At 44.9% G+C, this 17,566-nt stretch overlaps 1 protein-coding gene across 1 annotated transcript in view; it reads left to right on the top strand.

Moving 5' to 3' along the window:
• LOC122799695 (ankyrin repeat and KH domain-containing protein 1-like) overlaps positions 1-17,566 on the top strand; it is a gene marked incomplete in the record, with an annotated part of 3,928,199 nt that overhangs the window by 633,407 nt on the left and 3,277,226 nt on the right. The window contains 1 exon segment of the mRNA XM_044068930.1: positions 11,300-11,533. Within this exon segment, the coding sequence (XP_043924865.1) occupies positions 11,300-11,533 (234 nt within the window).

The following is a 17,566-nucleotide window of genomic DNA, read 5'->3' as shown; positions in this document are numbered from 1 at the left end:
TTCAGAAAATCAGAGCAACTCTGTTTCCTATACTACAGGTGCTCAAGGGAAGCCTATTTCCAAACAGACAATCTCAAAATGGATAGCCCACTGCATACGCTTTTGTTCTTTTCATGGTAAAACTCTACCTACAGGCATCAGATCTCACTCCACAAGGGCCACAGCTACCTCTGCAGCTTTCCTCAGGGGGGTTCCTACCAAAGATATTTTGGAAGCAGCCACTTGGAGTTCTGTCCATACTTTCTCCAAGCACCATTACCTACCATTATACTCCAAATCTAGAGCGGGCTTTGCCACTGCAGTCTTGCAGGGCATCCTGGCTCCGCCTAGTTCCACTTAGTACCTTCCACCCTTTATTAGCTTTGGGATTCTACCCATCTGTTATGACTGCAGCTGTATGCACGATGAACATAGTACAGTTTTGTACCTACCATAAATGTAGATGTTAGAGTGCTAATACAGCTGCAGTCCAGGTTTCCCTCCCTCCTTCCCCTCTTGGGACAGGCTTAATGGCTAACACCCCCACATACAACCTCATTGGGATATTCTTTTATGGTGTATTTGCTTGCAACTACTGTTTTTTGATTATATTGCATTGCATTATTACATAAATTTGTTTTGCCTTCCTTCTGGGGGCACCTGACATCTGGGGCAAGAAAAACTGAAGAAAATGGCGTCGGCTGGTTCCTTTATACCCCTGCCGCACTGACGTCAGGGAAGAAGCGACGACATCCGACGCCGGACCTAGACTTTGGAATTCGGCTGACCGAGGACCTGCCTGACGGCAGGATAACCCATTTGTTATGACTGCAGCTGTATTAGCACTCTAACATCTACATTTATGGTAGGTACAAAACTGTACTTTCCCGACCCTCACAAATTCTTTTTCAAAAATCAAGTTTCGGATCCTGAAACCATTTCTCAGGGTCCCAAGGGCATTAAGGCTTCTACTGCTAAAAATCTGTACCCCTTCTGATAGAGATTCTGCAGCCTTGGCAATCAGGGCTTTAAACGGTCAATTTCATATGGTAAGATATCAGCAGCATATCATGGGACTGCTTAAACAGAAAATGGTGTTGATTTCTGACTGTGTGGAAAATAGATTTACAGTATTTATTGCATTCAGCTGAACAAGTTGGAAAACATACTTTGTAGTGTGGTTTTGATTCTTTGAAGACCTCGTGTAGGGCTGCTGTTACTGGGCCTCTGCTAAGAAGGCATGCTTGGCTCAAAGAGCAAACTCTGATCATGTTAAAGTAAAATTGTTAGATGCTCCTTTACAACAGGACCGTCTCTTTAGTAATAAGGCTGAAAAAGTTCTAAATATGGAAGATAAAGCTAAATCTATGCAAACTGTGAAAGATTTCTTACAAGTGCAACCTCCAAGATTTAGTAGGCACTGGCCTACTAAGAACTGGTCCTTTCCAGTTCCTTCGAGAGCCACTCAAGTCAAACCCAGACATTCTAAAGGCACCAGGTTTCAATCCCAAGGGACTTTCAGAACAAAACAACGGGGTGTCTCCTCTTCCAAATCTGGAAACAGCCAGACATCTCCATATGATAAGCAGTCTCAATGACTTCTTTACACTTACCAAGCACTTATTTTTTAGCTGCCCCTTTGGGGGGGGGAAAGGCTCTTCAAGCAAAAAACTGGCAACATATAACTTGGAACAAATGGCTTTTAAATATAGTATCCCAGGGATACAGATTTCATTTCCACACGTTGCCATTTCCCAACGGATGGCCAGACCTGCCCCCAAATCAGTGGGCAGAGGCCCAGAAACGAGCACTTTCCCTCCTGAGCACAGAGGCTGTTCAGCTAGTAATGAAAGAGGGAAATAGGACAAGGCTTCTGTTCAAGACTTTTCCTGGTACCCAGAAAAGACATCCTGGCATCCAATTCTGGACTTATCTACTCTAAACATCTTTCTGGATATTCCAAAATTCAAGATGCTGACTTCAGTTACTTCCTATGCTAGGCAAAGATGCCTGGTTGGCAACTCTAGATTTAAGAGGCTTACCTGCATATCCCAATCAGGGAATCTTGCAGAAGATACCTACGCTTCAATGCAGGCTACTTGCATTATCAGTTCTCTGCACTGTCCTTTGGCTTATCTACTGCGCCCAGGGTCTTTATGAAGTGCCTGGCTCCAGTAATTGAATTTTGCAGGCAAATAAATATTCAAATACATCCTTACCTGGACGAGTGTCTAAATCGGGCAGAAAACAAGGGCATTCTTAAACTTCTGGCATTTGTAAAAAGGGTTCTAACTTGCCTAGGGTACACTATAAACGAAAAGAAATCACAGCTGGTAACCTCTCAAAAAATTACATTCCTGGGTGCAAGCTTGAATACAACTGCCCAGATAGCTTTCCTTATGCCAGAGAAGCAAATTCATTTGGTGACTTACTTCAAACACCACCAAACCCTACTTTCTGCAAGGCAAATACTGCAAGCCTTTGGGTTCATGGCCTCCTGCATTCTTCTAATTCCACATTGCAAGACTGCACATGAGGAAACTTCTGTGGTATTTGAAAAGTTTGTCAGGATTTTCACAGCCTGGAACCAATGATTCCTATCCTACCTTGCCTGTGCCTAGAGTTCATATGGTGGGCAGAGGCCTGCCACCACAAGGGACTGCCGTTCACACCAACCCCTGCTGCCCAGACCCTAACCACAGACTCATCAGACTATGCATGGGGTGCTCATCTGGCAGTGAAGTGCATTCAGGGAAAATATAGTCCGAATCAAATGGACCTTCACATAACTAAAAGAAATGCTAGCTGTACACAATGCATTGACAGCCTTCAAGGACTACCTTCATCCTGGACAATTACTGCTACACTGACAACACCAAGGTTATGTGGTACATAACCGTGGTGTTGTCCGTACACACTCGTACCCCCTCTGCAGACTAGCCATGGCATTGTGGAACACGACCTTGACCTATCAAGTACAACTTCAAGCTCAATTCCTGCCAGGAAAGCTGAATATTCTGGCAGATGAACTAAGCAGAAATTTCATGGTCCCACACGATTGGAAACGAACCACGGATTTTCAACACGTTGACATGCAAATGGGGGAGCCCAGACATAGAACTTTTTGCCTCACCCCAGAACTTTCAGTTGGACAAAGTTTGCACAAAAAAGCCTGGAAACCGGATGCTCTGTCCTTCAGCTGGAAAAACCTATCCGTCTATGCCTTTCTCCCTCTGCCTCTGCTCTTCAAAGTTCTGCTAAAAGTCACAGGACAAACCAAAAATTATTTTGATTGCTCCAGACTGGCTTAGCCAGCACTGGTACCCACTCCTGTGCAGTGTGTGTCACCTTCCACCATGGCAGCTGCCTCAGACACCTTACTTACCGTTTCATCAGAGCAACCAAATTCTGCACACTCTTCTCCAAACATTGAATCTTGCTGCGTAGCTAATCACATAATTTCACCCTTGGCATCCCTCAGCAAACCTGTGATGGATGTCATTTTGGAAGCCAGAAGACCTTGTACTAGAAAATCTTATGCTGACAAATGGAAAAGATTCTGTGCCTGGAACCAATCTCAAAGGATAAGCACAGCAGTGCCCAACATTCCTCAGATTTTGTAATACTAAACTGAGATGCTTCACAAGGGCCTGTTTTCTTCCATAAAAATCCTTCATGCCTCAGCCATTTCAGCTCATTACAATGCAGAATCTCCCCTCTTCTCCCATCCTCTGCTAAAGCAGTATCTCAGAGGGGCCAAAAACTTAAGACCACCCAGGAGAGCTCCAACCCCTGCCTGGGACCTTAATTTTGTATTGGAGAAACTCACTCCCCCTCTTTTCGAGCTAGCTGCTACTGCAGACTTAAAATTTCTCTCCTGGAAAACAGCTTTCCTTTTAGCAGTCACTTCAGCTAGAAGGATTTCTGAATTACAGACTCTTATGGCAGTGGAGCCTTTCATCATTGTTCATGCAGACAGGGTATCTCTCGGGACCCAACCCATCCTTCATGCCTAAGGTGGTATCCAGTGTGGCTCTTAATCAGACTATTCAACTTTCTACCAATCCACAGAACAAGGGGGAGCGGATTCTGCATTCATTGGATGTACACAGGCAACTTAGATTTTACTTAAACAAGACTAAATCTCAAAATCTGAACTGCTGGTAGCATTTGCTGCAGGGGCAGAGGGAAAGGCTATTTCAAAGCAAGCCATTTCCAAATGGATAAGCCATTGTATTCGCTTCTGCTATAACCACCATGGAAAAACTATCCCCCTGGGGATCAGATCCCATTCCACCAGGGCTGCATCTACTTCAACAGCCTTTCTCAGAGATGTTCCTACCAGGGAAATTCTAGAAGCTGCTACCTGGAGCTCAGTTCATACTTAGACCAAACATTACCATTTACCACTTTTCTCTAAATCCAGAGCTGGCTTTGCCACTGCTGTCCTGCAGGGCCTTCTAGCTGGTCCTAATGCTGTATAAATTCCTCCACCCCAACCATAGCTTTGGGAATCTACCCAAATGTAATGACTGCAACAGTGAAACACGAAGAACATAGTACAGTTGTGTACACTTACCATAAATGTAGATGTTTGAGTGTATTCACTCTTGTAGTCCTGGTTACCCTCCCAACAGCCCCCTATTTTTCTCTGGCCATATCTCTACTTTCTTTTACTATGCTTAAAAGCCCTTTTGGCATTTGCTTTTGGTTGTAGGTATATTTTGTGTTTAATTTTATTTGCTCCCATTTGGGGGGCACTGGACATCTGGGGCAAGAAACTGATGTAATGGTGTCTGCTGCATGTTTTATATTCCTAACAATCTGACATTATGGAAGAAGGAACAGCAACTGATGCAGGACCCAAGACTTTGTTAATCAGGCCGACTGAGGGCAACCTGCCAGCAGATTACCCAAATGTAATGACTGCAACAGTGAATACACTAACATCTACATTTATGGTAACTGTACACAACTGTACTTTCCCGGGAAACCTAATAAATTCGTCTGCTCCCAAAGAAGAAATTCTCCAAGTGTGTGCCTGTAGATGCCATGGTGGTGGAGGCGGCCACTAAGAAGGAACTAGCGGAGACTTCATCTGTCCATCTGCCGGAGAAGGAGTCTCGAATGATGGACAGATATGGGAACCTTATCTTTTAGTCCACTGCATTCACACTCAGATCGCTGAACTATCTCTCATTTTACGAGGCTTCAGAGATCTCCTTAAGGAGTTGGGAGATACTGTACAAGGTACAGCTACTGAAGGGAGTTCCTGATAAGGTGCTTGCTCAGTTGTCCACCTTAAATTCCATGGTTAACTCCTCCATGAGGCTGGTGTCTTATGCAGCCAACTGAGGGAGCAGGGCAGCGGGTTCAGGAGTTTCCCTTAGGAGACGCTCCTGGATGCGCTTGTGTAATTTTGCGGAGCAGTAAGTCTACCTTTACCACCCCCCCCCCCTTAACAGTTCTTCGTTTGGACCAGGGTAAGACTCTCACCAGGTGTGAGCAAGAAGGGAAAACCCTGTCTGCCGTGAGAGTACATTTTACTGTCCCCTCTAGACCATATCCCAAGGGTGAGAGAGGTGGTAGTATGTGGTTCAAGAAGTACCAGATATTTTTCCAGGATGCACAGGGTGATTTCCCCCTTCAGAGGAGGAGGAGCAAATGGTAGATGTTGCCTTTAAGGCAGGAGTGGCCTGCAAAACCAGGGAGGCTGTGATTCGTTTCAAAGCGGTCTCTATCAGCGCTCCTGATGTGGGTCCCAGCTCTGCTTCTCTGGATCTAGTCGGGGGTCGCTTTTCTTTGTATCCAGAAGCCTGGCTAAGCATCACCCTAGACAAATGCGTACAAAGAGTTGTCACTAGAGGTTAATCCATACCTTTTTCTCTTCCACCTCACGTTCCCATGAAGATCCCAGATGTTCCACTCAATCACAGTGATCAAGCAACTGTAGGGGTGAAGAAGTTGCTCGCAAACAGTTATCCAAACTGTCCCCACAGATCAGGTATGATTCGGAACTTGCTCCAGATTCTTTAGTTTGCAGAGATCTAAGATGGGCCTCCAGTCCCCTGTACGTTTTGGCACTAATCGGTCAAGGACAAGTTCCGGATGTTGACACTGCAGTTTATACTCCCTCTATTAGGGAAAGACACTTTGATGTGCACAATAGACCTTCAAGATGCGTGCTACCATATAAAAATGGACAGAGCATCGAGGAGGCAGTTATGCATCTGGCTGGGAGCCAGTCACTACCAGTTTCGTGCTCTGTCTTTTGGTCTCACCACAGCCCCCAGGGTTTTCTCCAAATGCCTGGCAGTAGTGACAGCTCATCCGAGTTGTTTAGGATTCCTTGTGTTTCCATACCTGGGTGACTGGCTTCGGACTGCCTCCACCAGATATCTACTCCTTCAAACCAGTGATTCCACTATCGAACTTTGTGCCCAGTTGGGGATTACTATAAATTAGGGAAGTCTGCCTTATTGCCCTCTGAATTTGACTTTTATAGGCACAGAAATAGACACATTTGCCATGTTAGCACATCTTCCTGCAGAAAGAGCACAGAACCTCATACAAGTTCTCAGTCTACTTCCTCTGCAAAAAGTCAAGGCAAACAGTGCTGAAACTCTTGGGGACCATGGTCTCCACCATAATGCTAGTCCCTCTTGCCAGATTACATATGCAAATTCTTTAATGGCTCCTATCGTCCCAGTGGTCTTTTCAACAAATGCCTCTATCGCACCACATCTTAAGAGTCTTGCAAAAGGACCAGCGTTGGTGGATCCAACCCGACCAACTAATGATGGACTCTCCATTTCTTCCTTGCCAACCTGTTGCTACTGTGACCACGGATGCCTCACAGGGTGGGGTGGGTATTATCTAGGCAGGACTGTCCAAGGCACATGGCAAGATCACGAGGCTCACCTGCATATCAATGTTCTAGAGATGTGGCAGTGCTGCTGGCGCTGCAAAGCACTTCACGACCTTCTTCCTCTTGGGGCAATAGCAATCCAGTCAGACAACTTGTCCTGTGGTAAAGTATCTCAACAAGCAAAGTGGAACCAGATCTTTACCCCTTTTATCGGGAGGCGATTTGTGTTTGGAAATGGGCAATGTCTTCCCAGCGCTTTCTAGTGGCAGTGCACATCCCAGGGACAACCAATGTGATAGCCGATAAAACTCAGCCAGGCAATTTTGATGCCTCACGAGTGGTCTCTGAAGCAAGAGATAGCAGAACAGATTTTCCGCAAATGGGGATGGCCTTGCTGCGATATTTTTGCCAGTCCGATAAACTTCATATGCAGCAGCTACTTTCCCTTATCGGTAGTCACCGAGAGATGCACTTGTTCACGATTGGCCTCTGGGTCTTTTCTGTGCTTTCCCTCCCTTTTCTCTCATATCCAAGGTGATTCAGAAAGCAAAGCTGTTGGGGGAGCAAATGGATTCTCCTCGCTCCTTACTGGCCTCGTCAGATTTGGTTCCCTTTTCTCGGGCCTCCTGCTAGACAATCCATGGACTCTGGACCCAGTGCCGGACCTCTTGATGCACATGACAGGCTCTCTTCACCCCAGCCTCCACACCCTCAATTTGACAGCGTGGCTGCTCCAATTCCATCCCTAGTCAGGCTTCATAATTTTTCTCCTGCTGTGACCAACATTCGCGCTTCTTCACATAAACATTTCACTAGAAAGTTATACACTAGCAAATGGAGAAGGTTTTCCATCTGGGCTGAAGAAAGGAATGTTGACCCTTACACCGCGTCCCTCCCAGCGGGTTTAGAATTTGTCTGAACTTTTCCATCTAGGATCTGCTGCTGCCACAATTAGGCTTCAGTTGACAGTGATCTCCAATTTTCATTTGAGTCAACATGAGTCTAACCTCATGTCACACACATTGTGTAAAACCTTCTTTAAAGGTGCTACTTTGCTGAGACCCCCTTTCAGGAACTGGCAGCTTCCTGGGATCTAAACTTCATCCTGTCTAAAATAATTTCACCCTTCAAACCTGCTCATTCGTGTCCACTGAAGTTTCTGTCTTGGAAGACTGTTTCTAGTAGCCATCCCTTCTGCTAGATGAGTATCCGTTACAAGCACAGTCCATCAAGTCTCATTATTTGATTTTCCACCAAGACAGTTTCTCTTCGCACAAATCCATCCTTTATCCCTAAAGTTTGCTCTCATAATAACTTGAACCAAACTGTAGAGCTGCTGGTGTTTTTCCCTAATCATTCCAACGCACCGCAATACAAATTTCATCAGTTGGGTGTTCACAATTACGGTTCTGTCTTCACAGAACTAAGGAACTTAGAAAATCAGACCAATTGTTTGTATCATTCTCCGATTCCAGACTAGGTCTCCCAGTCTCCAAAGTGACCCTTTCAGATTGGATTTTGAACTGTATTTCTTTCATTTATTCTTCTAATGGAAAGGCTTTACCGTTCAAGATTAAGGCTCATTCTGCACAATCCCAGTCTGTCTGCTGCCTTCCAAGCCAGAGTTCCAATTGACAATATTTGTGCAGCAGCAACCTGGGCTACCCCTCATACCTTTATTACTCATTACAAATTGGACCTGACCTCTAGGGTTAGAACCTCCTTTGGTTCCATGGTACTCAAGGGTATTTTTCCATGAGCCACCTGAGAGTAAGGTGCTAGGGACGCTGTCCCATATGTAAGAACGAAGGCGAGCTAGGACTACAGAACATGAAGTTATGTACTCACCTTAACGTTCCATGTTTGTAGCCCATCTCGCCCTTCATTCTTATGAACCCACCCACCTACTCCCGTCCTGGAAATATCTGGAGGCAGGATAATTTTTCCATAATAAGGTGGAGACCTTTCATTATTCTTTCTGGGTAGCTGTAATTCTGTCTTTCTATAGTTTAGCAGCAAACAAGTTCTGGGGATTGTACTGGCGCACTATGGGATACCTAGCTAGCCACGAGCCAACTAGAAGACTTTGAGCTTTGTAGTAGGCAGATTCGAAGCAGAGTATGTGCTCCAAACCCATATGCAAGAGTGAAGGGTGAGATTAACTGCAAACGTGGAACATTGTGGTGAGTACATAACTTCTTTTTTTGGAGTGACTCAGCCAGAGCCCAGACCTAAATCCAATAGAAAATCTGTGGGGTAACCTGAAGAGGGCTGTGCACAAGAGATGCCCTCCCAATCTGACAGATTTGGAGCGCTTTTGACAAGAAGAGTGGACAAATATTGCCAAGTCAAGATGTGCCATGCTGATGGCATTCAGCCTTCTTGGGTAGGAGTCTGTAATTAAATCAAAAGGTGCCTCAACATAGTATTAGTTTAAGGGTGTGCACACTTATGCAACCAGCTTGTTGTAGATTTTTTTTTTATATTTTTCCTCCTAACAGATTTGTTTGTTTTTCAATTGAATTACACAGTTTATAGGTCCCATTAAAGGTGGGAAAAAACTGGCATTTTAACAGGGGTGTGAACTTGTATATACACTGTAAGGTCTTTCTGTTAGTCATATTTAATGAGGCTGCTATCCATCCTGATGTGTTTCTATGTATAAAAGCATCTGTACGAAAACCCCAGCCTGCGTATGTTTTGGAGATGAGCAAGCGACTCTGTATAACGGATTTGTTCCAGGAAGGGTCAAGGCCTTTTCTACCAGGGTCATGGCTTCATCTTAGGCTCTTTTTGGAAAGGGTTAGATTCTGTAAGTGGAATAGACTTCATGTAAGTGTAATGTCAGTTGCACTGGTTGTCCCTTCCACCATGACAAAGTAATTCCTGACGGTGCTGGAGTCACTGTGCTAGTGCCCTGGCTACCACTACAGTTTTTCTGGGGGTTAGGGGGGTTCCCCCCAAGTTACTGTGGAGTCTGCCACATGGTGGTCTGTTCACCTTTGCCAAGTAGTGTAGTTTTAGAGCTATGGCAATTTCTTGTCTTGCCATAGTCATTCTGCAGGATGTGATGTCCCTTGCTCTCATTTCAGGCCAGCCACTGTTAACTCAGGGTGCATCCCAATATTCAGTATTGCAGCAGTGAAGTGCGGAAAATGTAGTATAGTTAAGTATTGCTAAGCTGTGGGTTATATTTGGATAGTAATATACCCAGCTAGCTTAGGTTCCTGCAGCGGTGATCTACTGAGGGGCACTGTAAAATTGTGCAAGTAAACATGGCATAGCATTTGATGTATTGGATCACTGCAGTAACCATCCCCTCAATCCCCCTTTTCTGTTTTTGCTGCATGGGCAAGTTTATGGTGGTTTATACACTCGTATAGTTGCAGGTAAATTTTTCTATTTGTTAGCATGTACCTTTCAGGGTTGTAGTCGCCCTTCTTGAGAGAAAGTTGCAATTACTTTCTCACTTTTTCTGAGCTCTGTTTGAGCCCTCTGCTGTTAGGGCAAATGGAGGGTGATTTGAAGCTTTGGAAACTGACTGGCTGTTTCGTTGGCAGCTTAGCCTACTTACAACAGTTCTAGTAGTATGTCTGTTTGATAACTTTGCTTGCACAACTGCATTTTCTGTCCTGCCATCAACATTTTTATTAAGGAACATAGTGTTACAGGGAGTAAAATTCAGGAAGGTGCGTGCCAGGTGAAATCTTTGTATGTGGCATTTTAAATGCACTGCCATATGTAGAATGCATCCTCACATGAAGAGGTTTAAATGGGGTTAGAGTGCAAAAAAAAGAAGTTTGTAAGAGCTTGTAAATCTAACACAGGTTTAAGGAAAACAGGAGCATTTTCATTGTGGGTGTAAGGGTGAGGGAGCATGGGTATGAGGGAGATAAACCCATCATTTCGAAGTGGAGATTTAGAGTAGTGTGTGTGTGTGCGCACGCACACAAGGTTAAGTGATCCTTTTCACATCAGAAGCACCTGAACAGCATGTGTAAGTGCAATCATTTCATAAAGTGTTGGGGTGCAGATATATTTGCAGCTGGGGGGGTAGCACCATCTTTACTAGTGAAACTTGTGGCTTGACTGATGACTTGGGTGATTCTCCGTGCACTGAATTTGATTCATCTCTCTTGTGATCACACCCACCCATATGTGCACTGAAGGAAGAGAAGGGCTTCGCCACATAGTTCCTGAAAATTCAAATGCTTCATCAGGTGTTGGCCCAGTGTGCTGTCATATGCACCATGACAGGTGTGCTGTACGCTTAATGGCTTGGACTAAATTTTGCTTTTTTTTCTTTTCTAGAAGCTTACTTGTTTAAACCTTGTGTATGTCACCCAAGCTGGAGAAAAAAAAAATTACCTTTTAGAGTTGTGATAGTAATTTTTTACTTTTGTGACGTCAAGATGAAATGGTGTTAAACTGCAATTTTTTTTTCCTCCCCAGGAAACACCGCTCTCACATATGCATGTGCTGGAGGATTCGTTGATGTAGTGAAAGTACTTCTGAAAGCAGGGGCCAACATTGAAGACCATAATGAGAATGGCCACACACCATTGATGGAAGCAGCCAGTGCTGGCCATGTTGAGGTTGCACGTGTGCTTTTAGAATATGGTGCTGGAATTAACACCCATTCTAATGAATTTAAAGAAAGTGCACTTACACTGGCATGCTATAAAGGTATGTGCTATCCTGTGTACCAACACTGTAATATAGTTTTCAGTTGCAGCCTGTGAAACTCTTTGACTTCTGCGTTCCGTCCAGCTGCAACTTGTGTATAACATGGAGTGTTGGGTTAGCCTTATTGGCCCTAGACCTTTTGCATCAGATGCATGGGCAGAAGAGCTTCATTAGTCAGTATTTTAGCCTGTAGTAAAGAAAATCAAAATAAATGTTAGAGTTCATAGGTCTGTCTCTATTATGTTCTAAATATCTGATCTGATGTTTCTTGTGTCCTTTCTCAGTGGATAGTTACTCTGATCTGTACCTGATCAGACTTCAGACCCTTCATACTGGAGGTTCTTCATCTCTAACCCCTGTTTGATATGTAGGATGTTCTTCGTGTTTCACTGTTGCAGTCATAACTGTAGGGTGCTCCTGCCGGCAGGCAGCCCGACGTCGGCCAGAATCCCAAAGTCTGGGTCCGGCGTCGGCTGTACAAGCTAGTACCCTGACGTCAGTACGCTCTGGTACATAGCCCTCAGCCGACGCCATCTTCTCCAGTCTTTCTTGCCGTGCGGTGGAAAGCAGCTCGCAAGTCGTTGGTTGGCGATTTTCGAACAGCGTATTTTGTTGTTGGCGGTCCGAAGTTCTTACTTCTCTTCTCAAAGCTAAGTACCCGTTGGGAATCTTTTCTTGTTCCTCCGATGTCAGAAAAAGTTAATAATTGTATATCGTGTGGGAAACAAATACCTCATAAAGATTTCCACTCTTACTGTCTACCTTGCTTAGGCCCTGACCACGACGTTTCTTGTTGTCGGTTCTGTGCCAGGTTCAATTCTCGTACTATCAAGCGCAGGTACGATTGGGCTCTAAATTATTTTGGCAGACGCTTCAATTATAGAATGTCGTCTGACACTACCGGAATTCAAAAGAAGCGCAAAGACAGGCCTCCGAGGTCCAAACAGGACTCGTTGCAGCTGGAGCCAGCGTCCGGTTCGGCTGTCGTCAGTGAGGCGCTTTTGCAGCCCCTGTCGGCCGCCACTTCTGAACCGATGGCCGATACGGACTCCCATGGGGAGCCATCAAGGCCTACTATTTTAACTGCTGCAGGACTTTCGGACGTCTCTCCCTCAGATGGGTCCGGAACCGCTGTGCAGGTACCGGCTTCTGAGGGGGTTTTCAGGCCTACTCACATAACTATTTCAAAGACAAAGACTCCTGTTAGGTCTAAAGTTCCTGCCCAAGCTACTTCTGAATCTACTCCCAGGACACAGAAGCAATTATTAAAGATGGCTGAAGATTTACTTACCATGATTAGGGGTTCTCACCCCCCACCTGACAAAAGGCCTTGACAGGATGTTCCTCTGGATTCCTCTGACCAAGCTTCTGTATCTTCTGCCTCTTCCTCTGATCAGGAGTATTCTTTTCCTCCTTATGAGGATTCGGATGCTGAGGACTCTTTGCCCTCTGCCTCTCCGCCTTAAGATTTCTCATTTGGGGAAACCTTGCATGAGATGAGGGAACATTTTCATTGGGAGGGTCAGGAGTTTTCTGCTTCCAAGAAGAGGCTTAGAGAATTCCTTCTTCCTCAGCATAGGCCTTTAGCTATCCCTCCTGTTCTTGACATTGTGGATGATGCTTTTTCTGAGGCTAATTTGAATCCTGATTCCATGCCTCCTGCTCCCTCTAAGCTTGATAGGTTTTATAGGGTTCCTGAGTCTCATTTGTTCTTGTTTAAGAACCCTTCTGCGGATCCTGAAACTATTTCTCAGGGCTCTAAGGCTGCTAAGGTTGCTACTTCTAAGAATCCTATTCCCTCTGAGAAGGATTCTCGTGCTTTAGACAGGTGGGGAAAAAAGTATATACTTCTGCTACCCTGTCTGTAAGGGATTTAAATTGCCAGTTTCATATGTTTAAGTATCAGCAATTTCTTTTGTCTGTTATAAAGCAAAAGCTTGCTTCCCTTCCTGCATGTGCAGAGGATAAGGAACTTCAGGATGTATTGCATGCAACTGAACAAGTGAACAAACATAGTTTGCATTGTGGTTTTGATGCTTTGGATGCTTCTTGCAGGGCTGCAGCCTCTGGCACTGTTATCAGGAGACATGCCTGGCTTCGTGAACAAAGTTTACCTGAACAGGTTAAGGCTAAGTTATTAGATGCCCCTGTTCAACACTATGTTCTTTTTGGATCTAAAGCTGAGGAGGTTATTAAAAAGATGGAAGAAAAGGCAAAATCTATGCAAACTGTAAAAGATTTCTTGCAAGTCCAGCCTCCTAGATTTTCCAGGAATTGGCCCTCCAAAAATTGGTCCTTTCCCACGTCTGACAGGCCTCAAAGGGGAAGATATAGACGCTCCAGAGGTCGTGGTCAAGCTCAGGCCTCTTACAGATCTAGACAATGGACTGCTTCTTCACCTAGAAGGGGAGAAGACAGATCCCAATCTCAAAGAAAACAAACTCAATGACTCTCTCGGTTGGGCTACAGGACCCCTTCACCTGGATGCCCCTCTCGGAGGAAAACTGTCTCTTTTTCACAGAAATTGGACTCGTATTACCCAGGACAGATGGGTATTGGACGTGATTTTAAAAGGCTACAAATTCCACTTTCATACTCTGCCAAGGGCTTACGGTTGGCCAGATCTGCCAAAACATCAGTGGTCAGAGGCCTTAAATCAAGTGGATGCTGTTATGGCCATGAGAGCCATAGAGCCTGTTCCACTCTCAGAGATGGGAAAAGGTTTTTATTCAAGACTGTTTCTGGTTCCAAGAAAACAAAGCTCATGGAGACCTATTCTGGAACTTTCTGTGTTAAACACCTTTTTGGAAATTCCAAAATTCAAGATGCTTACTCTGCAGCAACTAATTCCAATGCTCTCTCAGGACTCCTGGATGGTGACATTGGACTTAAAGGAAGCCTACTTACACATTCCCATCAGGCAGGAACGCAGGAAATTCCTCAGGTTCAAGGCAGGTTCGAGACACTTTCAATTCTCTGCACTGCCCTTTGGTTTATCTACTGCGCCCAGAGTCTTTACCAAGTGCCTGGCACCAGTAGTGGCTTATTGCAGACTTCAGGGGATTCAGAATTACCCCTATTTGGACGACTGCCTTATTCAGGCAGACAGCAAGGATCTTCTACTTCAACATCTGGAATTTGTTCAACGTCTCCTCTTCCTTCTGGGATTCTCAGTGAACACAAAAAAAGTCACATTTGATCCCTTCTCAACAAATGGTGTTCTTGGGAGCTCTCTTAAATACGACCTTACAAAGGGCCTTCCTCACTCCAGGAAAACAATCACAGCTGGCTACAATTTTCAACACCTTGGCAACTCTATCTCAGCTCACTGCAAGGAAATTCCTGCAGGCTCTTGGCTGCATGGCTTCCTGCATTCTGTTGATTCCAAATGCAAGGCTTCATACGAGAAAGCTTCAATGGTATCTGAAAAGTGTATGGTCACAGCATTACCACGATCTGGACATTCTGATTCCTCTGATCCCCTGCCTCCAGAAGGAGTTCCTCTGGTGGTCCAGGGTGTGTGCTTTAAACGAAGGAAAGCCTTTTCATCTACCTCAACCTTCTCAAATCATAACCACAGACGCCTCGGTTTATGCTTGGGGAGCACACTTTCTAGACAGTTGCCAGCAGGGAACCTGGACAAAGGACCATCTTCACTGGCACATCAATCTGAAGGAAATGTTGGCAGTTCAAAATGCTCTTCTAGCCTTCAAGAACTTTTTGCAACCAGGGCCTCTGCTAATTCGCACAGACACCACCACAGTCATGTGGTACATAAACAAGCAGGGGGGTTCTCATTCGTACCCCCTTTGCAGACTAGCTATGGCTTTATGGGACACGGCTCTAAATCTGAATCTCTAGGCTCAATTCATTCCAGGAGAACAGAATCTCTTAGCAGACAGCCTGAGCAGAAACATTTCAGATCTTCACAAGTGGATGCTAGACACCAACTTATTCAACAGGATTACTGCAGTTTGGGGATGTCCCCAGATAGATCTGTTTGCTTCCCATCTCAATCATCAGCTGCCTCGCTTTTGCACCAGGTCCTTCCACAAGACAGCTTGGAAAGTGGATGCCCTGTCCTTCAGCTGGAGAAGCCTTTCGGGATATGCCTTCCCTCCTCTTCCTCTACTACCTCGGGTATTACTGAAGATAAAACAGGACAAGCCCAAGTTCCTCATCTTGATTGCTCCAAATTGGCCTCGACAGTTTTGGTATCCCACTTTAAAGCACCTGTTCTTGGAGCCTCCTTGGATTCTCCCTCTGAACCCTTCTCTTCTGTCCCAGCATCAGGGTCGGTTACTACATCCCAACCTCAAGACCCTTTGCCTGGCAGCTTGGCTCTTCAAAGGAATTTGATTTCTTCTAGCCTTCCCAAACAAGTTTTGGATGTTCTTCTAGAAGCTAGACGGCCTAGCACTAGAAAATCCTATGCCTCTAAATGGAAGAGGTTTTGTATTTGGATGCAGGACTGAGGCTCGGACCCTCTGGTGCCTGATCTCTCTTCTATTTTGCTTTACCTTTCGGATCTTTTGTCTAAAGGACTTTCCTTCCATTAAGATTCATTCTTCTGCTATTTCTACTTATTTCAATTCTGATCCTCCTGTTTTTTCTCATCCTTTGGTGAGACAATTCTTGAGAGGGGCCAAGAATTTAAGACCTCCCAGGACCCCTCCTGTTCCTGCTTGGGGTCTTAATTATGTTTTAGAAAAACTTACTTTGCCTCCTTTTGAGCCTGCTGCATCTTCAGATATTAAGTTTTTATCTTGGGAGACGGTTCTTTTGTTAGCATTGACTTCTGCCAGAAGGGTCTCAGAGTTGCAAGCTCTCATGGCTGTGGATCCATACCTTATTTTCCACCAGGACAGAGTATCCTTGAGGACTAATCCTACTTTCATGCCTAAGGTGATTTTGAAAGTGGCTTTAAATCAGACAATTCACCTTCCTACTTTCTTTCCTAATCCTCAAAATAAAGGGGAAAGGATTTTGCATTCATTGGATGTGCACAGACAGTTACGATTTTACCTGGACAAGACTAAAGAGTTCAGAAAATCTAATCAATTGTTTGTTTCTTTTGCCTCCAGTTCTCTTGGAAAAGCTATTTCAAAACAAACTATTTCCAAATGGATTGCTTATGGAATCAGATTTTGTTACACTCATCATGGGAAACAGTTTCCAGGTACTGAAGTCATTCTACTAGAGCAGCTGCCACTTCTACAGCTTTTCTCAGAGGAGTTCCTACCAAGGATATCTTGGAAGCTGCCACTTGGAGTTCTGTGCATACCTTTTCCAAGCACTACAATCTCCCTCTGTATTCTAAGACCAGGGCAGGCTTTGCCTCTGCTGTTTTGCAGGGTCTTCTTGCTGCCCCTTCTTCTGTCTAAGCCTCCTCCCCCTTTTCACTGCTTTGGGATTCCACCCTACAGTTATGACTGCACCAGTGAAACACGAAGAACATAGTACAGCTGTGTACACCTACCATAAATGTAGATGTTCGAGTGTCTTCACTGTTGCAGTCGGGGTTTCCCTCCCTCCTATCCCCTCTTTTTCTCTTATTTGTGGTGTATTTGTGTTTCCTTGTTGGATTCATTTCTGATTTATTGGGACTTCTGACATCTAGGGCAAGAAAGGCTGGAGAAGATGGCGTCTGCTGAGGGCAATGTACCAGAGCGTACTGACGTCAGGGTACTAGCTTGTACAGCCGACGCTGGACCCAGACTTTGGGATTCTGGCCGACCTCGGGCTGCCTGCCGGCAGGAGCACCCTACAGTTATGACTGCAACAGTGAAGACACTCGAACATCTACATTTATGGTAGGTGTACACAACTGTACTTTTTTCCTTCCTCCATCCAGTGAGATCTCCTTCACTGATCTACATTTTTGCACCATTAGGTCCGAGCTCCCTCCATGGTATGTCTTCCTTGGAGTCAAAGGCTTGATTCACTTCAACTCTGGTTTCTTACTCTGGCTTTGAGATTTTTGGAACATTGACTCTTGTAGCTTCCTGATTGAGATACTAGAGGGTGTGTTCA

This window comes from Protopterus annectens, chromosome 4.part0, assembly GCF_019279795.1.
Source record: "Protopterus annectens isolate FY-2018-M chromosome 4.part0, PAN1.0, whole genome shotgun sequence".
Taxonomy (NCBI): Eukaryota; Metazoa; Chordata; order Ceratodontiformes; family Protopteridae; genus Protopterus; species Protopterus annectens.
The sequence above is the reverse complement of the archived record's forward strand: the minus strand, read 5'-3'. Positions and strand labels throughout refer to the sequence as shown.